At 41.4% G+C, this 24428-nt stretch overlaps 1 protein-coding gene and 1 long non-coding RNA gene across 4 annotated transcripts; one reads left to right on the forward strand and one right to left on the reverse strand.

Annotated features, from left to right (window-relative positions):
* Positions 1 to 3850: 3850 nt before the first annotated feature.
* Positions 3851 to 8760, forward strand: LOC102309045. Its single transcript, XR_316605.3, has 4 exons — positions 3851 to 4312; positions 4822 to 4941; positions 6102 to 6222; positions 6522 to 8760. It is a non-coding gene; the product is annotated as an uncharacterized LOC102309045 (long non-coding RNA).
* Positions 8761 to 9785: 1025 nt separating this feature from the next.
* Positions 9786 to 24344, reverse strand: ccdc149a (coiled-coil domain containing 149a). Of its 3 annotated transcripts, XM_042226128.1 has the most exons (13): positions 24036 to 24342; positions 22947 to 23108; positions 22499 to 22537; positions 20792 to 20899; positions 20589 to 20705; positions 18757 to 18929; positions 17433 to 17505; positions 17171 to 17255; positions 16437 to 16581; positions 16172 to 16248; positions 15023 to 15055; positions 11913 to 12017; positions 9786 to 10988 (listed from the first exon to the last, which is right to left on the reverse strand). In XM_042226128.1, the coding sequence occupies exons 1-13, from the start codon at positions 24084 to 24086 to the stop codon at positions 10429 to 10431; spliced, it is 1728 nt and encodes a 575-aa protein (XP_042082062.1). In that variant the 5' UTR covers positions 24087 to 24342; the 3' UTR covers positions 9786 to 10428. The 3 variants fall into 3 exon arrangements, with proteins under 3 accessions (XP_042082062.1, XP_042082063.1, XP_042082064.1); XM_042226129.1 differs by lacking the exon at positions 15023 to 15055 and having other exon boundaries at positions 24036 to 24334; XM_042226130.1 differs by lacking the exons at positions 11913 to 12017; positions 15023 to 15055 and having other exon boundaries at positions 24036 to 24344.
* Between the last annotated feature and the right edge of the window lie 84 nt (positions 24345 to 24428).

Below are 24428 nucleotides of genomic sequence, written 5' to 3' on the forward strand. Positions count from 1 at the left end.
AGCGGGAAGGAAAAACTCCCTTTTAACAGGAAGAACCCTCCAGCAGGACCAGGCTCAGGGAAGGGCAGCCATCTGCCCTGACTAGTTGGAGGTGAGGGGAGGGAGACAGGACAAACGACTCAATGTGGAAGAGTTCCAGAAGTTAATAATAACTAATGACTAAATTTAGAGTGGTGTATAAACACATCTAGATTGAAAAGAGGTGAGTGGATCCATTCATTCATCCATCCACCCTTCACAGGTCGCCGGTCCATCGCAGGGTCCTCGTATCCATTTAAAGCCCTCTTAATTAACACTCTTTGAAAACCCTTTTTTGGCTGCCTCCATCAGGATATGTATTGTCATGCACTCAGTTTTTCATTAATGGGTGCATTAGCCTAATTATTATCTTCAGTTTCATACACATGTACCACTTGTCTAAAACTAACCCAATAAGTTTGAGGGCTCTTATCAATAATTCATGCTGTATGTGTGTGTCTGTGTGAATTAAGCAGACAACTGTGGAAAATACTCGCAGGCTCTGTTAGAATGACTTCAAAATCCCTCTTTCAGTCTCTGCAGTTATAAAGTGATGAATAATCCGTCGCAGAAGACAATCATCGCTTTTGACACAGGTAATTACTCAGCCTGGACTTTGCTAACAAGCTGTATAATAGCAGATGGTTCATTGCTTATAGCTGATGGATTGATGGTGATGGTTAAAGAGAAGTCAACGCTACAGCTATAAAGTAATATTGGTATAAAAGTTAAGGATAATTTAAAATACTGGGCAATTTTCTACCTTGCTGTCTGCCTCTCTTTCACAGGCTATTAAATATCAGTGCAATTGTGTATGAAATAGCTCTGGCAAACATATCTGGCAGTGAGAGCATGGATGGGGGGCAAATCAACATAGCCAGGCAGTATCTTAAATCTGTCTAGGATAGAAAATATGGAGAAAGGATGGCCAGCGCCAGGGATCACAGGGGTCATGAGGTCCTCATCAGCCTTTGTTTTAAGTGAATGCTAACATATCTCGCTTCAATCCAAATCAAATCCAGGACTTTTGTTGAAACTTTCCTTTATATCACCTAAAGTAACATTTCAGAACCTGAAGCACAGAATGACCACAAAGAGACTCAAAGCTAAAGCAGCTACAAAGAGGTGGATGCACAACTGTACTACAAAAGAAATACACAGTGGGAAGCCCAACCTGAAGAGACAGTGCAGCTAAAAAGAGACAGAAAATGACAACAAAAGACTACAAAGTTATGCAAAGCCAGCACAAAGAGATGGCAAATTATCACAGACACACAAAACAAAACTGCAGAGAGATGCAAAATGACATTGTAGTTGTTTTATGATTCCTTTTTTTTTAGTTTGAGAGAGGGGCACAGTGAATTAGCCTGAGTAATTTGTAGTATAAGTAATAATTCTGTAATATTTAAGTTAACTTGAACTTGCTGTGCTACTTAGGTCATGTATTTCCATCTTATCAGCGTGTATCCATGTTAGCTACACATACTTCAAAGCAGTTTGTGGCTTTGCATAATAAACCAATACCGTATTAACAAGAAGTTTTAACAAGCCTCGTGGCAACCAATGAAATATCATAAGGATCAGGCGTTTTGAAATACTGAACAACGGTAAATTCAGTGTGCTTAGCACGTAGGCAGCTGGCGTTGCAGGGAAATATGCTAATCATTTCCCAAACATTCAGAATGCTGTATATAGAATTAGCTTAACTGCGAAAGTCACTTATTTAGGCAATTACAAACTGAAAAAATGATTCGGGTTTTGATGTCTACAAATGAGCAGGAATCTATGTAAGCACGCTGCAGGTTGTGGGAATGAGGAGGATGTAACGAAGTAGTGAGGATGCATGACGGAGAAGTGGAGTGGGAAAACAAGTCCAGCTCATTCGAAAGTGAAAAGTTAAGACAAACTTGAAGGAAGCTGCTGGTTGTTCCGTCTTTTTTAAACCACAGGGCTTACAATACAGAAGGAGCTGTTATATCATTGTCATGCAGGACTCGGTGAAGAGACTCTTAGGTCTATGCAGGCTTTGTACACCTCGATTTGGGCAGGCTATCTCATTCTTTCTGGAAGATGCTGTCAAGCTTCATCACACTGGATGCCATTTTGTATGGAGGATTAAGTCTGGGCTTTAAGGACAGTCAGACGCTTGTCCTGATGCCAAGGACAAGTGTCTTGGCTTCACGACTCCAACCCAGTGTTGTCTTGGCTGCAAGCTTTGGCAGCATTCACTCTCCCTTCAGCGTAGACTGGCCCCCCCTTGTCCCCGCTGCTGAGAAGCACCCCCTTACCCCCCCTCAGTACAATGACAACTATGTCTGGCAAATATTAGGCATTGCTCCTCATTTCACTTTTAAAATGGCCACACTGTGGTAAACTCCAGGCAGACTATCAGAAGTCCTTCATGCAAGTTTCCTTCTTTCGGTCTAGCTTCATAAAAACCTGACTGATGGAGTGCTGCTGCGATGGTTCTCCTTCTGGCACATTCTGCCATCTCTGCAGGGGCCCTTCTTGCTTGGTTACTCAGTTTGGCCAGATGGTCATATCCCAGGATTCTTGGTGGATCCAAACCTCCCCAGTTTTGCGATTAATGAGGCTATTGTGCTCCAGGGAGTGTAAAGCTTTAAAAACAGTCCTATAGCCTTGTTTCTGATTTGGCTGCTGTAGTGAGCGTACCCTGTCAGTCCACTATTTAATTCTGCTGTTAATATGTGTCTATGTCCATTTACTGTGGAGGAAGCTATAAAACCTTGTGAGAGGAACCCAACAGAAGTCGATGAGTCACTTCTGACCAATGACAGCGATACAGAGGTGAGTTGTTTAATATATCCTTAACTTTTGTGTTGTTTTTGAGTGTTAAGAGGCTTGAGATAAGGAAGCAAAAATAATCAATACAGCATTATTTTTTTGTCTCTTTTAAATATACTAAACAAATGACCCACTGTACCATTAAATATGAAAATGTTTCTGCATTAGCAGTATCCTGTAATTACCAAAGTTCTATGAAATCTGAGCATAATTGAGGACTACCTCGCTCTCATCCAGAAAAAGTTCAGTCCAATTCCCCTGTTGGTTAGGGACAGTGACATCTGCAGCTGGTGCCCCATCACTGTTATCACATCAGCAGGTCCTGTCAGCTCTTATCACACTGGCCCACCATCTCCTATCTTAATAGAGATCTGACTGTATGGTGTGACTACGTGCTGACCCTCCGTGTGGCCTTTTTGCTTATCGGCTGTCCACAAGTTCTCGTGCCTCCAACATTCAGAGTTTGCTTTCCTTGCTTCCCAGCAGGGTCCCGGGAGCCATGTTGTTGTTACTGTTGTCAGTTTCAGTCTTTCCACTAAGACATTTGGAAACTGAATACATTGCAGGTTGCAAAGAACTTTCAGGAGTTGGGCAGACAGTACTTTGTGATGAAACTTCTCTATTACTATGACTGATGCCATTTTTGGTAATTGGTACTGGCCTTTGCCTGGGCTCTAAGGTCAGAAGTTCAGATGGTAGCATAAGGCTTGAAGGAATGCCTAAGTTGTCTTGCGAGGATGTATCTTTATTTTTCATTATTATATAGGTTTATATATTTTATATTTCATCTTACATATTCAATAAACTCTGTTAGCCTCCTTTTTATGTTGCAGCTTAAGCGCTGGGTGATAATGACCTTCATACGTACAAGGGTCCAGCCTGCTCAAGTTAGCTTAGCTTTAGACTTTATTTTAATATAAGGTCACTTGACTGTATGTTTGGGGTTGTTGTCCTGCTACAGAATACGTTTGGGGCCAATAAACAATCATTTATATTTCTGAAAGCATTCTTTGTTTACAGCATTTTTTCCACACCTACCTAAAACTTTTGCACAGTACCGTACACTGCTCAGATAAATTACAGGAACACTGGATATCTATACTGATGCAGACTGGTTAATGTGTTAGAAATGCAGGGATGCCACATCGTTTGATGGAAAGGAAAATGATCAACCTGCAAAGACAGCCCAAAAATCAAAATGAAAAAATGATGCAGCAGGTTAGTCTGTTTTCCTGGAATGTCATTGCAGAGCATTGCATACTCTCACCTCATCACGCCTGCACTGTTGTGCAACAGGAGGAACCCAGGACCCACTGCACCAGCGTAGAGTGACAATGGCTTCAAGAATTTCATCATTCTACTGCCTAGTCTGTAGAAAACTGTACATCCTTCCATGGATATGCGTCCCGAGACCATCACTGACCCACCACCAAACTTGTCATGTCGGACACTGCACTAACATCTGGCAGGACAAACCAGATGTCAGGAAGTAAGTCCACTGTCAGAGGCCATAAGAAGATCATTTGTGACCTTCACTAATGTTGTTTCTGTACTGCGATGAATTCTGAATCCCGACTATAAGTCTTCAAATAAACCTTTCCTCTGCAGATGATCAACCAGCTGTTTTACAACTAATCTTTCAAGCACTACATCTCTTCTCTTTGGCATCATATAGCTTAAACAGTAGCAAAAACCAGGGCTGTGACCCATCGGGATTACATGCACATATGCTGACATCATTATATCAAACTTGGGCAATATTTAATGTGGGCGTCATAATAAGAATTCAGCCAGTATAGCCATAACACAGATGGTAAAGAAAAGGATAAACAGTCCACTTTAACAAATACAAAATAAACACACTCATTGCAGCAACAGCATATAAAAAGTGCAATTATGCAGAGTACACCGTTGATACTTTAGAAACTCCATCCTAACAAGTACAGAAAAGATGACTGACACATGTATCTTGTGTTTCTTCTTCTTCTATTGTCTCAGATATTAACAGCCTTGTCAGCAACAGAGCAGAAAGTCCTCAAATTGCAGCACCCCGAGAGCAAACCTGCATGGCTCTGTGAACTCTAGTGTCTCAAAGGGACTACATGATATAAAACTCAGGTAAGCGTAAAAAAGCAAGGTGAGTGAATGGTGAATGGATCGTAAGGGCGCTGATCATTACTGGTAGGGGGCACCTGGTTGGTATAGTAATTAACCCTGCTGAATGGTTGGCCTGGAAACTGCTGACTTCAAACGCCCCCATCCCTCGAAGTTGCAGAAGACCCACAGATGATGGGGTGTCAAAATCTCCTACATCCACCTGGCACCCTGCTCACACTTATTAGAGCCAGTGAGCACTGCTGTGACCTGGCCAGTGTCTCCCACTTTTCATGCTCCAGAGTGCGATAAATGGGCGGCCAGGGAACAGAACAAAGCGAGTTAATACTGACAAGCCTATATATAATATATACAATACTACACAAGGCATTTGAACATCTTAAACATGAAAGGGTATCAGATGAGCACAAAGAGACAGAAATCACAGAATGGCCATACGCACACAGAGGAATTATTCTTGTCTTGATATCTTTTAACACAAATATACAGATGCAAACGCACACCTACGTGATTTCAGCACATTTTTTACTCGCAATACAGTGAGGGATGTCGCTGTCAAAGATAAGGGGCTAAGATTACTTTTTGGCATGGGCTACTTCTGTAGCCTCATTTTTATCTGTCGTGGTGATGATTGGCTACAACAGCTCTCAGCAATTTTCTTTTGCTCTCTGGGGGGGGGGCCTTAATCTTTCAGCTTGGTGACAAGACCAAACACCCACCAATAAAGAGGCAGCATCTCTGCTGAATCCTAAGCAAGTATAAACTCATATTATAACATCATACAAGGTTAATCTTAGTGATAAGTATTTTATCTTCAATAGCAGATCCCGACACTTAACTCATCTTCACTGAGAAAACATTTTGGAGTATTTCTGGCATAACATGGTTAATGCAGGATTTCTGGAGGATGTACTGACCTCAGTGTTTGGTAGATTACTGTAAAACAAAAAAATCAAGTATTAAACAGTTTCTTTATATAAAGCTAGGAAATAGGAAATAGGTGCAGCGATAAAACATTTACAAACATACATAGAAAAGAAGTGTATAAAACATAAATAGAGTTTGTAGAATCTAATGAGCTTCAAAATCAAAATCTTTGACAATCTTTATTCTTCAACACAGCCTGAACTCTCTGAGACAAACTTTCTTCTCATGTCTTTTAGTAATCTTCAAGAATAGTTCCTGAGGGTTCCTGGAGGACATTCAAAGCTCTTCTTTGGACGCTGGCTACGTTTTGTTCTGTTCTCTGTGAAGATGATCCCACACCGCTCCAATAATGTTGAGGTAGGAACTCTTGGGAGGCCAATCCATGACTGAAAGTGTTCAATTATGTGTTTTTACTATCCAGTTATGCTTCTACTGGACTAGGCAACATGTTTTGTCATGCTGAAAAATGTTTTCCAGATTTTATGAGTCAAAAAAAACCTATGCTCCCCCAACACCTTTGGTATTTTTCACAGATTCAGCTAAAGAAAGGGGAACAAATGGCAGGTGCTAGTTTCAAAATGCTTGAACATACAATTCAAAATTGGTTCTTTGTTGTTTGACCGTTCTCTCCCCTTTCCACTTCACCCTCAACACAGAGACCTGCCATCTTCAGAGGTTTCCTGATGACTCTGCGATGGTTGAATGCACCAGCTAGGGTGATGAGATGGGGTAGCGGGCTGTGGTGGACTCCTTTGTCTCATGGTGCGAGCAGAATCATCAGCAGCTCAGCGTGACAAAGACCAAGGAATTGATTGTGGACTTTAGGAGGACCAGGAAACCAGCGACCCCTGCTTTAATCCAAGGGGTCGATGTGGACATAGTGGAGGACTATAAATACCTCAGAGTACACACTGACAATAAAGTGGACTAGGTTAAAAACACCACTGCACTCTACAGGAAGGGCCAAAGTCGTCTGTATTTTCTGAGGCGGCTGAGATCTTTTAACATCTGTGAGTACTCGTAATATTCTATGAGTCTGTTGCATGCTGGGGCAGCAGGTTGAGGGTCGCAGATGCCAACAGACTCAGTAAACATATGTGCAAGGCCAGTAATGTCATGGGAATGGAGTTGGACTCTCTAAAGGTGGTGTTGGAGAGGTGGATATTCTTTAAATTCTCTAAAGGACCTTATTTTTGATTAGTGGCCCATAATTTATACCAGTATAGACATATAGTAAACAAATGTATGGCAGATGTATGGGCCTGGTTTCTGATAATATTTCAGAATCTTGTTTTAAGTTCATGGTTAGAAATATGACAAAACCTCCCCCAAAAAACACGCAACATGGAGTCAGCCCACAAGAGCACCCGATGTGGCTCATTCTTCCACAGTCACCCGCCTCTCCCAACACATTACTTCTTCTCTAACATATGCAAAGCTGACTAATTTCCTTAAGCGATTCACACGCTTGCACACAATCAAAAACTGGTCAATGACTTTATGAGGAAAGGAATCGCAAGCTGGTATCATCTTGCAAACTGATTAGTTCAGTTTCCATCTGGTTTATAAACTTAAACCTGCTGCAGTGTGCCAAATCAGCTGCCTGGCATGGGGCCGACGCTGGGTGCGCACCACGGCTTCCTAGCTTGAATTCTTTCCCTCTCCTCGCCTCTATTTTGTGTCAGAGATTAAAAATAGCAAGTGGCCTTCTGCAGAATAAGCAGTTCATAGATTCTGGCTTTGACGCTGCGTTTGCCTGGAGAGGCCAGCTGTCACCTGCATGCAGGCAGAGTAGGCCTCGCCACTGATTCTCTATAGACACTGGGCTCTGGACTTTGGCTGTAAGACAAAACGGGTGTGTTTGCGCATCTACTTTATATCGCAGGACAACTTCTGGTGTTTATAACTTTGTTTATGTTGAAGATCAACAATCACACTGAGCAAAATGTGCATATGGTTGACGATGTTGATTTTAGAAAGGCATGCAGCAAATAAATTACTGACATACAAGCATCCACTTTTGACCTATAGCTAATGCCAGTATCAATATTTTTTAGTTTAATTGATTTTTTTCATACGTTTTCTCGCTTTTATCCAGAGAAACTGTGAAATTATCATTATAAATAATTGCTAAATGTTTCTTCATCACACTGTCTTTGAACACGTGAGGCTCTAAATAGAGAATCAAGTTAAGCACTTCAAATCTGTCACTCAGTAAAGGACTGAAGCTGCTCCATTTAGAATTAATGAGACACCAACCTTGTGAACACTTCGTTGGAACAAATTTCATTTTCTGGTCCAGAACATCACTATCAAACCTTAATGTGTGTGTGTGTGGAAGCTCAAACAGCCATTACACCAGGTTCACAAAGTCAGCCTCCGTCGGCTGAAGTTTTGATCAGATAAAATTTCTGCCTGGGTGGTTTCTAGCTTAAGAGCTGCTACAAATATCCAACTTTAAATCCCACAAGACCACTGGTTCGCAACCTTTCGCTTATATATCAAAAGCCCTGTCAGATAAGCTGAAGTACTCCTTTGACACAGCCCATCACGTTCCAAACATTTCAATTGATGGTAAGCCAGATGTTCTTTTTAAGTCTTAACAAAATAAGTGAATATTGTAGTAGTCATATTCTTGTACAGGAGCTGGTTGGGTCTACTTTGTGTTTGTGCTACTAACACTTGGTAGAAGCTTGATGTTCATCAATCACGGCACAAAAAATGTACTTTTCACCACCTACTATTTTCATTCTGTAGAGCCAGAAGGCTTGGTATCATGTTTGCAGAAAGCCTGCATTTATGACTTTAGGCTAACTAGTTCAACTATTTTAATGGTTTGGGTCTCGCTGTTTACCGCCCACATAAAATAAACATTTTTCTTTCTTTTTAAAATAATAAGTTCTACTTTTGATGTGTGTGTGTGTCTGCAGGATATAAAGGACCAATAAAGATACGGCCAAGTGGAAAAACCAAGTACACACTTGCTACTTCCACTGGCATTGTCAGGGAAATAGCAGCCAGGTGCTGCTAATTAAATGCACTTGAATAGCTGATCATCAGCAGATGTGAGCACCTCTATAAAAGGAGAAGTTTGGACAGTTTGCTGCTCTGGCGTTGTCGTGTGTTGACATAATGCCACCATCGTCCCAGGAAAGAACAGCCCAGTAAATTCAGTTGAAAGGCAAACCGGCAATTCTCAGAAAAGCTGCAAAAACCTAAGATCTACAACGTAGACTCTACGGGCCTCAGTTAGGTTAAATGTTAAAGTTCAGAACAATACAATTACAAAAAGCTGAAGTATGGCTTGTTTGTAAGAAGTGCCTGGAGAAAGCTTCGCTCTCAGAAGAGAATGGCAGCAGGGCTTAGGTTTGTAAAGTTGCATGACAACAAACCACAAGACTTTTGGAACAATTTCCTTTGGAAAAATGAGACCAAAGTAGAGATTTCCATATTTCTATATTGCACTGCAACACATTCAGTGGAAACCAAACAGTATATCAGCACAAACACCTCATACCAACTTTCAAGCATGGCGGTGGAGGGACGACGATTTAGCATTGTTTTGGAGCCACAGGACCTGAAGACCTTTGAGTCATTCAGTCAACCATGAACGCCGCATACCAAAATATTCTCAGTCAAATATGAGGCCATCTGTCTGAAAGCTAAAGCTTGGTCTGAATTTCTGCTGTGCGTGAAAGTCTACAACAGAATAAATGATGAGACTGTGAGACACTCATAAAATCATATAAAAAATAATTATGTAAAGTTATTACTGCTAAATGTGGCTCTAGAAGCTACTCAATTATGAGGTGTACGTATTTATGAGAGTGCACAGATTCCTATGAAAACTTTCTTTTTCACATGACTGAAAGTCTGTATTAGCTTAATCTGTGAAAAGAAAAGTGACAACCACCAATGCTGCAGGTTTATACATTTATAAATATCAGCGAGTTCCACATTTAAGGCACATGTAGTGTAGTTCAAAAATCAACTGTTAAATATGGAAAAATAAAAATGGACTCATTAATAAGATTCACCCATAATGCTGAACAGACATCAATAGAATCTCCGGTATTAAGATTAAATAATTCACAATTATGTACACATTCATTACAAGTTTTGGTATGAGAATTTGAACTCATCTAAGAGTGACAAAAAATGCAGCATTCAGTTTATTGACATCCCTTAGGAAGAAGAAAGCAAACAAGTGGGATTATCTTATCGCAGGGGAAAGGAAGAAGGAAATATGGGGCATAGGAACGCATGTTGCCATATTTGTTATTTTCCTAGCTAAATTCTTCCTGCAGGGCATGAAGTTTGCAACTCCATCGATTTGAAGATTTTCTGTTCCTGTGCAGCAACAAGCTTGTCTGGATACAAAGTGCACTTCGAGCTTTGTCAGTGGTGGCTGAAAAAGTGCTTTCTCTCTCTTTTATTGACTAAAGCGGTGGAGAAGACAGCTCGTGAGCACTGGCTGTGTTGTGGGAATGCAACAGTGGATGATTAATGCAATCATCAATAACGACGACAAGGACGAGGATTTAAATAAGCTTCTCGGTTGGATCATGCCAAGTTGTCACTATGACAGGAGTCACTCTGTGCAGAGGGACACTGAACGTCCCACTCTCTTGTACTCGACACCTCTGCAGCCTGGCTCTCTGGAGCTGACACAGAGGCTTCTTCATGTTCAGGTACATTATCGGACTCACTGTTCTGGGATTCACAGGGCCGCTGACCCACCTCCGAATGACTGACAGAAGCTTGTTTAATTGAAAGCCACCGAAGGTCTGATTCAGTTTGTGGGACATCCAGCGCCAGAGCTGCTTCCTCTCCTTCCTCCACCGTGGAACCCAGCTCTTCATCATCATCAACTCCTTCTATCTCATGCCCTGCCTCTTCCACAGGGCTCCGCCCCTCCTCCAGCTCTACGCCTGCATCTTCTGTAAGGGTCACCAGCTCCCCCCCCCTTCTGTCAATCCCATTCGTCTCCACCCTGTCAAGAGTCTCCAGGCTGCTGTGCAGTGCAGGTGCGTCTTCCCTGCTGACACCATCTGTGCCAAGGTCAGCGCCAGCGGTGTGGCACTCCCAAGATGATTCATGTGAACTTCTGTCGTCTAAAAGAACTGGGAAAAGGAAGATGAGATGACTGGTCATTTTAATCGCTCACTTGATCTGAAGCTGGAGCCAAAAAAGTTTTTTAAAGAAAAAGAAAAAAAGGAAAACTTTCTAATGAGTAGCTAGAGACAATAATTATTGTCATAACTGATAACAGTAATAAAAAAACCAACCCAAAAACCACACACACGAAACGATATAACAAAAATTGCATTAGACAAGAGTTTAAAATGCATGAAAAAAACGAAACAGCAGCCACAAATGAAAAAGCCCGTATTGATTCTGCTAGAAAAACTTTCCTCTCTCAGAGTTGGATCACAGTGTCAATGTAGAAACTTATTTCAATTACTTATGTGACTGAAGTGCTTCCATGGCAACAGGCTAAATATAGCAGCGGTGCCCCAGACAAGGGGACGCAAGACAAGTGTGACGCCCTGCATCTCAGCAATAGCAACAGCTTAGTTCTGCTTCTTCGCCAAAATATGCTCTCACTTTGGGGATTACTGACCCATATTTGTGGATGTGCAGGCAAAAAGGTTAAAGACTGCACACATAGAGTCCCCCCACCCCCACGCACACACAGACACGCAAAAACACGCAAGAAGAAAGCAACATTACTTGAAGTGGCATCCATATTTATAGTCCTCCCACCCTGATCCCCCCACCCTCTTTCAAAGAGAACATGGCAGAAGTTTCTGAATGTCAGTGGGCGAGAATTTGCCTCACATTTCCAAAATGCCATGGCATTTGGGCATCTTGCACCAATGAGGAGCAGGGAGAAGTGGAGGCGGGAAGGGAAAGGACTTGGGTTAAACACGGAAGGTAGAAAGGAGTGTTTAGCATGCAATGCCTAATTGCAGTGTTTACGCCATTAGCGGTAGGAGTTCTTATCATTGACTGGAGAAGCCAGTCACTCGCAATTACACACTCACCTTTGGGTGGATGCACTCTGGGCTGCATGTTTGGCTGAGACGTGACACGTGTAGGACGGAGCTCTGGCTGAAGGTTCTCATTTAGTGTGATACTGTCTCTTGTCCCTGTAACATCAGCGCCAAGGAGAAAAACGCTCCCAGTTACTCTCTGGTCCAAATGAGAACAACAAACAAGTGATATGTAGAGGGTTTTTTGGAGGGTGGAGGAGTGTTAGATTGGATGGAGCACATGTACGATGGTGCATGCAAACACAGGCGCACGTATGCATTGCAGTGCTCACAGGAAGAGGCTCCAGCTCCCTCTCATCTGTCTTCATTAGTGATGGCTGCACGCCTCTTAGGCTGACACCATATGCTACTCAAAAGAGACTGTGCACTATAAACCAGACGTCACGAGTATACACACAAAACTATATGCACAGACACTCGGCTGGAAGTTAGCAGCCTCTGCCGTCGCACGTAGCCTGTGAACAGGCGAACCTCTGCGTGTGTCTCCGACCGTTCAAGTGTGCGACAAGAAAACAAACAGGAGAACGAGAAAATGGATGGCTGGAAGACACAATGCATGAGAATCATGAATGGTGAACGGACACCATATTGTTATGAAAACAGTCCATATTGTTATGGATGCTCAGTGTTTACACTGACATGGGAACAGCGAGCGAGGGAGAGGCTGTTAGAATTCGTCGTACCAGCTGGGTAAATCAAAAGAAGCAAAAACAAAAAAGTCATGTTGTCTAGAAAGTTCCTCTAATTATTTAACTGTGAGACTGTGTTTAGCCATTAATATGCTGTTAGGCTGTTAAACTGAATTCCTTTTGGTTACTTCAATAGGGCCACTACTAAGATATTTAAAAATAATAAACTGTCATAAAACAAAACCAAGATCAATTTTATGATCGTTTTTGACTAAAAACAGCCCGATTAGCCAAATATCTGCTAAATAAAGCATAAAAAATCAATACAATATTTCCACAAATCATTTGTGATTATTCTCTTGCAAACAGCAACAACCCAGTACAACACAGACTGACGATCTGTGGAGGCTTTTATATTTTCACCCAGATACACTTTGAGCTTGATCTGGTCTATTTTTGGCACTAATAACAACTGCTGTGTGAAAAAGACTTGACCCACGAGTCAGAAAACTGAGCCTGATGATGTTTTATGGCAAGTATTGTCAAATCTAATCCCACACGTAACATCAGATCCATATAAGGTGGTGCAGCAGCTGAGTCTACGCAAACAGACCAACACTGAGCCACTGCCATCATTCAAGGCCAAAGATATGCAGATATGGGCCATTTTGGGCAGACATAAAAGTGCCATTTAGGAAGATGCTAGAATGCTGAGCAATATATCGACATCACATCGGTAGGACTGGCCAGTAGTGTGTGAAACTGCATCTAAACTTGCAATTGTGTTAGGACAGTTTAGATTTATTTTTAGGAGAACAGTCGAGGAAGACTTCACCAGACTGCCTTTTGAAGCCAGTAATAAAGCGATGCTGGTTACTGGATATGCAGACGAAGACCCAGACTGAGCACAGCAGCTGTGTCTCCATGAGGCGTGCAGAACTCAGAGATAGGAGGCACCAGTGGTTTGCTTTGAACCCTTACTGACAGCTGCCTGTATCGTCATCTAACCACCTCTACACCTCTTTGAAACACATCTAACAAACACGCAAATATATATGTGTGTTTATGCGCATAAAAAAGGACTATTCCATATTATGTGACACCAGATCATACTGGATATTAAAGACTATCACAAACGGGAGAAGTGTACATAGCTGTCAGCTAGTCACAGGAGCTTACACTATGCAGTGCTGTCTAGCTCGACATTGACAGGAAATGCCTTCCTCTTAACTGGAAAAAGTCTGTCAGTTGACCAAAACAGGGTGCATTCTGTATCCACCTCTGTCTTTTCAATCTCTGATGCACTCTGACAGGTTTTCACTCGCAGTGTTACATTTCAGCTCACACTCATTCAGCACAGGAGGTGGGGGCGCTGAACTGGAGGACTGGGGTGGGGGAAGCTATCAATCACAACTTTATCTGACTCACCGCATCGATGTCACTGTTATTGTTTTTGGCTCTCTCTCATCCGTAGACAATGTAGTCACCTCTAGTGTTTTCCGGGACTCAGGTAGGCAGCCAAGGCCCTCCATCCTATCCCGTTTGCCTTTAATATCAATCAGCCCAACTTCATCTCGCATCAAGGCCACAGACGCTCACATCTCTCTCTATATCTCTGTCTCCCTAACTGTGGTGGACAGCGTGGTCGTCAGGCACTCTGGGCCCTCGTCTACAAATTCCCTAATAACGGCACATTCCCCTAAATGTGTTTGTAATGTGGGCAATCATTTTCAGTAATGGATGCTTGTCAGTTTTATGGCGGAGAGAATGACGGTCTCATGACAGGGCACCTCCATCCAGCCGCAGCCCCTCCACCGTTCAGTCTGCTTCATAGACGGCACAACATCTCCCTCCAGTGGAGATAAAGGGGAACTGCTTTCTAAGTGAGCAAGCACGGTCCCCTTGTTTCAGGCCGCAAATGTTTTTCGATTACGTTTGGTAAATAGTTTTATATTTTTGGACTGGTTTTGCTCTACTGAGAGTCGGACGTCTTTACAGGACAGGAAAAGTCACCAGCTGTGTCTTTGAGGAAAATCTGACAGCCGATACAGCATTTTTTTATACTTCAATTTCAAATACAAATATAGGATCAAGGGTTAAAAAGTGGTGCAAAAACTCATCTGTATTATGAGAGCCTCGAATCCTTCTACTACTACTACTCAACAGTACTGTGCTGCCCTTAAAAGAAGCCCAACTGCATCACTCAAACAAAGTGCTTTTTTGTTTTGGTTTCTCTCGTGAGTAAAATTTAAGACAGGTCCACTGGACCGAGAGCATCAGTGTGTGGCACTCCGTCGGCCTGATTCAGTCAGCGGTATCATGAACAGACACATGAGCTGGTGGTCAATGGAGTCAACACATTGTAAACGGTGGGCATGAGGTGACATGTTTTCTGGGCGTCTGCCCAGATTTGTCCTGGCATGACATAGTGGAGGGCATGGATGAACTAAGTGGGGCAGAAGGAATACATACTCCCAATTCCCACAGATACGTGGTAGGTCAAGCCTGAGACGCAGCCAGAGAGGAGAGAAAGGCACAGTGTTATGAACAGAAAAGCTCATTAATGAAAAAGACAGGAGAGGAAATGAATTTAAACCAGCAGGCCAGCTAGAACGATCCCAGCAAAGATCTCCAGGTCATTTAAACAACCTTTAAATGCATCAGATGGACAACACTGAGACAATTATTAAATGATTTTAACTTAAATTGAAAATCATATTTATTATATAGATGCACTACAATACTGTATCCATGATTTTAGGAGATTTTACATAGACCTTTAAAATAAAAGAGGTCCTAATTTGTTTAAATCAAAATAACTTTATAGTCATCGTTATCTTTTTCTTGTTTTTAATGGAATATCTATGTAGTAGATGATGACTATAATAGTAACAGAAGATTATTAAAAGCTGTTTTAGCTGATTAGCTTAAAGTTTAAGTAGTCGCGTGTCTGGAGTTTCAGCCTGTGTGGATTTAAACAGACAGAAAAAACAAGTCAACTTTCCAGTTTTTCAGTTTTCTTGTTCTTAGACGTGAAAGATATTCCATGAGGAAAAATCCCCCAAAAAATTAAATAAAAATGAAGTACAACAGTGTGCACTTCTCTTCAAAGAACAGAGCAAACTGGCTCTAACCAGAGCAGAAAGAGAAGTGGGAGGCCCAGTGCACAACTGAGCAAGAAGACATCAGAGTCTCGAGTTTGAGAAACAGACGCCTCGCAGGTCCTCAGCTGGCAGCATCATTAAATGTTACAAACATAACACCAGTCTCATTGTCAAGAGTGAAAAGGCGATGCCGGGATGCTGGTCTTCAAGGCAGAGCAGAGCAAAGACAAAGCTATCTGACACCAGCCAACGTCTGATCTTTTGCTTATCTTAATGTTTTATTGGCTACACACACACACACATTTATGTTTTCTAATGATGTGGGAAAGATTACATGTTCTCAGCGGTAGTCTTCAAACGATACATTAATATGATTCATTAGTTTTACTCATCATATGTGATCATTTTTCCAAAAGCACAAAAGTGTCTCAAAATAAACACTGCCAAACTACTTTTAGTTTTTAATGGATTCATAAAAGGTTTGATGGTGGAACAGCTTAGGTGTTCAAAGACCCACCTGGAAGACTCCATAATCCTGAAACCTCCAAGGTCTTCAGCTTCCTTTCCAAATCTGCAACTCTATTTCCCAAGATCCTGCAGGCCAGGTGAGAAGAAGGGTCAGTGTGTGTGTGTGTGCGCACACTTATGTCATATTCCAGTGTTTGCTTTATAGGAGGAGAATTCTTGTAACAGCTAGACAAACAATGTAACTGTGTTAGGGGGTTAAAGGTAAAATGTTACCATCATGATGCCATCAGCAGCAAAGCAGGAACTCTTAATACCTGTTGCTGTGTCTCTGGTGCTGGATGACCAAATTCTTCTCATGGATCGTCTCCAGGAGAGCAGTGGCGAGAGACTTGAGGTCGGAGATGGACTGAGGCGTGGCTGGTAGACTGCAGCCCTGCTCTTCCAGAAGCATCTCTTGAACTAAAAAGGAGGGAAAGGGGGAACAAATCAGGATGGGAAGAGAAAGGGACAGAGAGCCACAAATGGAGGGAAGAGAAATGCCAATAATCCCCCAATAAAACTTACACAAAAGTTAAAAATAGATAACAAAGAAAGCAGGGTGATATAACAAGAGACAGGGAACACAGCATGATAAGAGTAAGACAGAGATGGAGAGTTAGAAACAGATGTCTTCTAGGTGACACTCTCCTAACTTTAACTCCAGAGCCCACTGTGCTGCTTCTGCCAGCAACTGTCAGTCATCATGGCAGGCTCATTTCCCTGCCAGTGGTGCTCTTTACCACTCAGAATACAATTAGTAACCCAGCTGGTGTCCGGCAGTGGCTCGGAGGATCGGCAAAAAGAGAAGTTATTAAATAATCCATTGAGACACGGGCAGAAACAAAGGAAGTGGTTGTTATACTCAAGACACGCCATCAGTTGTAGAGTTTATTTGGCCTGAGAACATTCGCATTAGTGCCTTTCTGCAGTTTCCAGATCAGCTAATACTACATCTATTTATGTCTGAGTTTAAAGAACTCAAAGTGAGCTGAACAGGTTGTGTTTTCACCTTGTTTGGCTGAGAGGACTCCAGTAAGAGGACTGTTATTTGATTTCCCATATGTGCTGGAGTTTTTCCTCCTCTCCAGGGCTGTCTGCAGGGACAGAAAAACAAGAGAATAAAGCTCACCCTGCTGATTCACAACATTTTAGTAAAAAGCCACTTCCTTTGCATTAAGAACGTTCACAAAACCATACACATGTAAAGAAATTACATGCACTGAGTCAGGCAATGTCTGTGTCACATTTTAACAGCAGCATTCAATCTGTACCTTGTACTTCATGATGTTTGACTTCAGCAGGTTCACCTCCTCTTGCAGTTGATTTAAACGGTCATGTAAATACCTACAGGAACAATGATTAGAAAGACACCCAGCAAAGTCAAAACACACATGACAGACAGAGGAGTTCCACATTACATGTATGATCGCTGTGCACTGTGAGCAGGAGGCAGTGTCAAAAAGAGCATTTGGTAACGTGAATGACTCTTGTTTATGTTTGTCTTGCTGTTTGTCATTTAGCTCACCCTCTGCCATGTAGAACACAGAAGTTACAACATAAAAAATGCATTCATATGGAAATGAAACCAAGCATTCTCTTCTTCCATGCCTTTTTGATCTTTCGTTAGCTAATGTACACCCCGATTAAACATGACTACCACATAAGACGTGGGTAAAAACACTGAAGCGCATGTACAGTAAGGAAGAACATGTCCAGTACTGCTTAGTTAAGCAACGAGAAATGGCCATCTAAATAAAGAGAGAAACAAGTTTATATTATTTCAAAAAAAGGAGGTCAGTCAGTTCATTCAGTTTCCCCAAGTGCCATCTCAAAACCTATCAACTGTCTTTCATGACAATTGCCTCCAGACAGGAAGACCAAGAGAGAAGTTTATCAGGATTACAGCCTCAGAAGTCAATCATTGGCACTTCAGATTAGAGCCCTCAAGTTTCACAGGAACCAAACATCTCAGCAGGAGCTGTTTGGAGGACACTGTGCAAATCACACCTTTATCATCTAAGAAACAAGAAATGGACATGCACGTGTCTCTCATTGTTAGTTATGGCGAAGATGGTGTGATACTGTGAGGACATCTGCTAGTGACACTGATGATGATTTACTCAGAATTCATCCTGCAGCAATTTCTGACTTCTATTATTATTGCACAATAGGGGAACATTAAAGCCCCTCTCAAAAAAAGGATGGTGTTCAGAATCAGGAACACCTGGCATCCACGGACATCCAAACCTAACCACCGTTGAAAAGGTTTTTGGATGAGATGCACCACAGAGTAAGGAAGAACAGCCAGGAGGTGCTCAGCGTGTGAGAACTCCTTCAAGACTGCTGAAAAAGGTGATGATGAAAGGTAGCTGAGAAAATGCCAGGAGTTTATGAAGTTAATACTGAAGTCAAAGATGTCTACTTTCAAGATTTAACATACCTTTTAGTTGGTTTACACTAATTACGTTTATTAGGTAAATTCGAAGTTTGGTATTTAAATAGTTTTGATGTTTTAGAAGATAGTATTGAGACTGAAAAATGTATTTTAAAAAGTGTCAAATGATGACACTTCTGTCTGGCACATCTCTAACTCACTTGTTTTCCATGCACAGGGCGTCCACATCAATGATGCGAGCCTCGTGGTTCCCCAAAATATGATTCAGCTCCATATTTAGTCGCTCCGCCTTCTCTCTGAACACAGTGCGTTCAGCCTTCACGTCCTGGAGCTCGTCTGTCAGTGCTTTCATGTTGTTCTCCATCTCCTCCATCTAGAAAAAGGCATGCAGGCAGAACTGTTTGTGAGGGAAGCCACGGAAACGTTCACGTGATGGATATTTCAAAGCTTTTGCTCATTAAAGTAGAGTTTGCTGAGGCTGCATACACTGTTTTTAGCATTCAGCAACTCAGGATCTCCCCTGCTGTTTTAAAGTGAGCAGCTTCCACTCTAGTAGATAACAGTTAAGTGGCTCCACTGCGGGTTTCAAAGAGGAGGAAGTATTGTTTATCAGTCTAATACATTTACTGTGTTTAATGTGCAGAGAGGATTCTGCCAATAATAAAATGTTCTACTCTGAAATGAAATTCAAAGCACATGGACAGTAATGCACCGAGTGTATTTCCAAACAAAAAGTGTGATTCACTATGGAAAGTTTTAAACAAACTGAATGAATTACTGAGCTTACGTCTACTGAGGAAATCTATAATAAATGTCTGTCATGAGGCCCTGACTAGAAACGAACAGTTCCAGAAACGTCAGGTTTCTTTAGAAACTTAATAATTAGATAAATCAGTCTTATTAATATGTAGTTAAAAATGATACAAATCACTACATTGTTCTCTACATAAACCGTAGGACAACTTAACCTTTCAATGAGTGTAATGAACACTTGACCTTTGACTCCTGACCTTGAGCCGAGGTCATGGAGTAGATACACCGATGGCATAGATTTAAAATTCCTACATTGCTTCATCCTCAAGTTATCAAATTCAATAACTTGCATGTCTACATCAACCGCCCGTCCATCAGGGTTACGACAATACCCGATCAACCAAGACTATGAAAAGCAGAAAAGAACACTCTAAAGTAGTTACAATCTGCACCAGTTACTGGTTTTCAATAGAAATTGTCACTACTGAATCACTTACTACTGGACTCAATTGCCATTTACACTCACCCTGTTCATCCTACATCCATTTACCTAATGAAACACACATTTTCAAACCCTGAATGGACAAAAGATTCAAACCTAGATCATTGTTGTGAAGTGACAGGGATAACTAGAGCTGTGCCATATCATGTCATCAGCAACAACACCGGCATAAAGTTTCATGTGATAAAAAAAAAATGACATAAGACCAAGTATATGTTGGAGCGATTTAGTGCTTAAAAAGGGAGCTACTTCAATAATCTCCAACTAAGCACAAGGCTTTGTAAGATATGCAACAAAAAAGTTCCTGCTAAATGTGGAAACTACAAACATGTTTCACTATTCCATCAATCGTCAGTGTCACTGGAGCACTCCCTATGACAGGAAAAGTGAACAGTGGATGGAAATTACTGATGGAGTTATACGTCAGAACTTTAAGCACATGGTTAAACAGCTCAAACCAAGCTCCACCACCCCACATAGAAAATGCTTTTATTTGTATTATTTGACAGTACTGTGCAACTGCTAATATGTTACAAAGCGATCTTAGGACTTTAACAATAATTAACGTCCTAGGTAGTGATTTAGACTTTTTTTTTAAAAACAGTCTTTCTTTTGGATTAAATTTGTAAATGACATGTCCCTGGACGGAGTTCCCTCCTTTTCCTTAATCCTGTAGCAACATCCTAAGGAATATTCCACAAAAGAAGAAATGGACCTGAAAATGAAGGATTAATTGCCAACCATATCAAAGTGCTTTGAGGTAAGAAATATATCCACCTGTAGCCCAGCTCTCTCTAGCTTGCAAACCAGATCCTCACGCTCATGGGCGGGGAAGTGACGCACCCCGACCTCTTCATCCCCCAGCCTCTGTCGAGTAATGGTCATCCTCAGGAGCTGCAGAAAAGAGAAGTTCAACTTTTTACTTCTCTTAAATAGTTAATCTCCATGTACGTTTGTGCGAGTACCCCCGGTTACTTCACCTTGTTATCCCCCTGGGCCTCTGCAAGCCTCTGAGTGAGCTCCTTCACCTCCTCGGCAAGCTGTTTTGTTCGTTCCCTTGAGTCCCTCAGCAGCTGAGCCAGGTTCACCTGCGGAGCAGGAGGAGGAGAAGAGTGAATGCACAACAGCTTGTGCCAGGCCAGACAAGGTTCAAATACCCCAGGAAATCACATTTAATCAGCATCAAACATTTTCCTTCTTCAACTCAAGAAAAAAAAATGCCTATTTTAACATCCACAAAATTTCAGAGATAAAAACAAAGCCAGTCCACAATCCTGTTCTAATGAAAGAGACAATTATTTAGTGCCATCTAGTGTACACATTAGTATTTTCATTTTTCATTTCATGGGTGTTTTGTTACTATTTCATTGTATTTTGTAGTGCTATTCAACCAGCAACTGTTCAGTGTCACCCTGTCCCTGAAAGCACAATAAGACAGAGTCATGCAGGGCCCTATGTTACAAAGCAAGTTCAGCAGAACATCTTTCTGTTATCTGGATTCACTTAACCTAACACTGGCAGTCAGGATAAGCAGTCACACAAAGCTGGCTATCAAGGCACTAAGTTAATCCAAGGTTTCCCCTGCGCGTTCACATGAAAGGGTTGGCATTGGCAACATTTAGAAATAGCAATTATCGATGGGTTTACTGGCATCAGAGTAGGTCATCTTGCATAGGAAAATAAAACTATACTGTACAAAAAATATGAAGAGGTTAAAAAAAAACATAATACAGACTAAAACCAACACAAGTGCCTCAGATAACACAGCAGCATGGCAGGAAAAGCACTGTACAGCAGTTTAGTGTTGAATGAATGTGTGAGCACTTTCAGAGCTTTGGGCAGTAAGACAGGAAAAGGCTTACAATATTAATAAAGTTTAGGCTATTTGAAGATGCAAACTCTCTATATTAACAAACTTGTCAATATTACGACTCTATCATTAAGTTTAGAGGGCAGTTTCACTTTTTATTTTCTCAGCTATAGATCTAGTGGTGGTGGTGGAAGTGAAGCTAACAGAAAACAAATCATGGAACAAAGTTGCATCTAAGAATCCAGATTTATCACTGATGTTGATCAAGGAAAGACAAAGACTCCAGATGCCATTAAAAAAAACTTTAGATGCTCCTATTCTGTCCTTCTGTCCCGTGCACAGAGGTCCCATGGATAGTGCCACTATTTTCCAGAAAACTGAGCAGTCAGTAGATGAGGATTTCATGCCTGCTGATCTCTAATCTGGGAAACATCCTGCTCCATAGCAGGTTAGGTTCACAGCATATGTTACCATGGCGATGTACACTGATAAGGAGTGAGCCACCTTTGCAGTACAGAAAAGTCAGGTTTAACCAGGAAGTTACCTGGAAAAGACAAAATCCTGCTTCATAGTGCAGGCCTCAGGACTTGTAGAAGACACACCCACCCTAGAACAACAATAGTCTGGGATTCTCACCTACTTAAGTGCATTCAATAAGGAGAGAGAGGAGTCTGATTAACCTACACCCTGATATTTATCCTGCAGCACAAAAGAAATGGCCTCTGTATGCCAGCACGAAGAATTTCAAATAAACAACCAAGCTGTGAATTTAACATAAGCACTGGATTAACTGTTTATGAATTACACACATTTTTAATAGACATTACCTCATTTAACTGTACCTATTAGCATATGTATTAATAAAATTAAAACTTACTTGATTGCGTTTTTCAGGTGGCAAAGAGGGGTCACCATCCTGGAACATGAAAAAAAGACTTCTATCATCAGCTGCAATAATACAGCAAATACTATAAACTGTAGCAGCGTGCAAAAGGAAAACTGAATATCTACGTTTAGCTGCTGCCAAAAAATTTAAAATATTTTCTTTTTTTGGGGTGGGCTTGAATAGAGAAACAATCAGAATTACACAAAAAATGGATATTCCTTCAAGAAATCTAGAAAATACATAAAGACAAAATCAGATCAGGATCTGCAAAATTAAGCAAAGTTATGATCCTGTTAACATGACAAAAAATACCACAAGCGTGAAAATGAATTTCAACATCTTGGAGCGGACTGTCGATTCATTTTGCTCATGGCTGTAAAATACTTCATGCTAAAGGGTGGTCACAAAAAAGTACCACCTTGAAGGCTGAACCACTCACAATGAGTTCCCTGTACTTCTTCTTGAGTCCCTGGTGGCGTTCTCTCAGCTGGTTGGCCATCAGCTTGTACTGGTCTCTTTCCTGCTGACAGGTGTCCAGCTCTTTGGACAGGATGAGGAGGGCTTCCTTCTTACTCTCCAACTTCCGCTTACACACCAAGAACTTGAGCAAACAATGCACGAGAGCCATGGTGCTATGAGATATATTACTGCTGACTGAATTGGCAGTAATGTTTATTTCAGGGACCACAGCTGGACATGTAACATCTGTATCAAGCTTGTTCTTGGTTTTATCATGTATCTTTATGTTCATCTTATTCTGTGATGGGAACGGTTACATTAATTGTGCAAACAAAACCAACCCTAACCTGTTTCCCACAGGTGGAAAAACACACTGGAGTGAAGTGTTTGACGTACAGATAAGGCCCACAATAATGAACAGTGGAGACCGATAGCAGTCAGACCAGCTTATAACCAAATAGCAGCTCCTATCATGCAGCACGGTGTGCTGGAGTAGTTTTGTTAAGTTCAGTGCTTGCCATGTCTTTCAGTTACAGTAAAATAAATCAAAACAAACAAACATATTTTTTTCATTACTGCGTTAAATGCTAATTATTTTCTTATTTCTATGGTCTGTCAAATGTTATAAAGGTGCAGGTTATTCGATATTTGCGGCATATAGTGCTAATTAAATTAGCCTACAAGCTTAAATTACTGCGTTAGCGCCAAAATACACACACGCTTACCTTCATATATATACAAATAGCTTACTCGGTAATACTCTTAACAGGTTAAACGCGAGCCCACAGGTGGGTCTACCCTATCTGTAGACAGTAGCATCATCATATAGGGGTGGGTTGGTGTATTTGCACCAACACAGTCGTATGCTATCAGCTTAACGGAATAGCTAGCAGAAGCCATCAATGAAGAGCCCACCGGTGTCAAAAAACGTTGAGCTCGTGCGTGTATTAATGAACGTCCAGGTGTATGAAAGCTAAGAGACAGAGGCTCGTTTCCATATGGACACCGGGAAACATCTATAAAACCGGTCAGTGTCTGCAGCTGTTTACGGTCTCTCCCCCTCACTTACCTCGCTGACTAGCCCCTGCCAGTCACTCTCACTCCTCTTGGAAGACTGCATTATTCGTAATATTTTGCAAAAATGTCACGACACACCAGCCCCCCTCTCCTCATCCGTTTGTTTATCCTGCAACGTCACTTTCTTAGCCTCCGCTGTCAAGTTACGCAGAAAGACAAAACATGGAAACGACTTCCGGTACGTCTGTGAAAATAATATTATATTTGAAGAAATTCAGTTTTGGACAATTTTATACAATGAAGTTCTAAAACGATTTTATAAGAACGATTCGAGTTATATATATATAAGAGATTTGAGATAAATAGTGGGGAATCAGTGAAGCTGACAATAAAGCGGAAATGGGTTCCTTCATAATAAAAGCAGAAAGTCTTCCACTAAAAAAAA

This window comes from Haplochromis burtoni, unplaced genomic scaffold (assembly GCF_018398535.1).
Source record: "Haplochromis burtoni strain Fernald_Lab_line unplaced genomic scaffold, NCSU_Asbu1 Contig_198, whole genome shotgun sequence".
Taxonomy (NCBI): Eukaryota; Metazoa; Chordata; class Actinopteri; order Cichliformes; family Cichlidae; genus Haplochromis; species Haplochromis burtoni.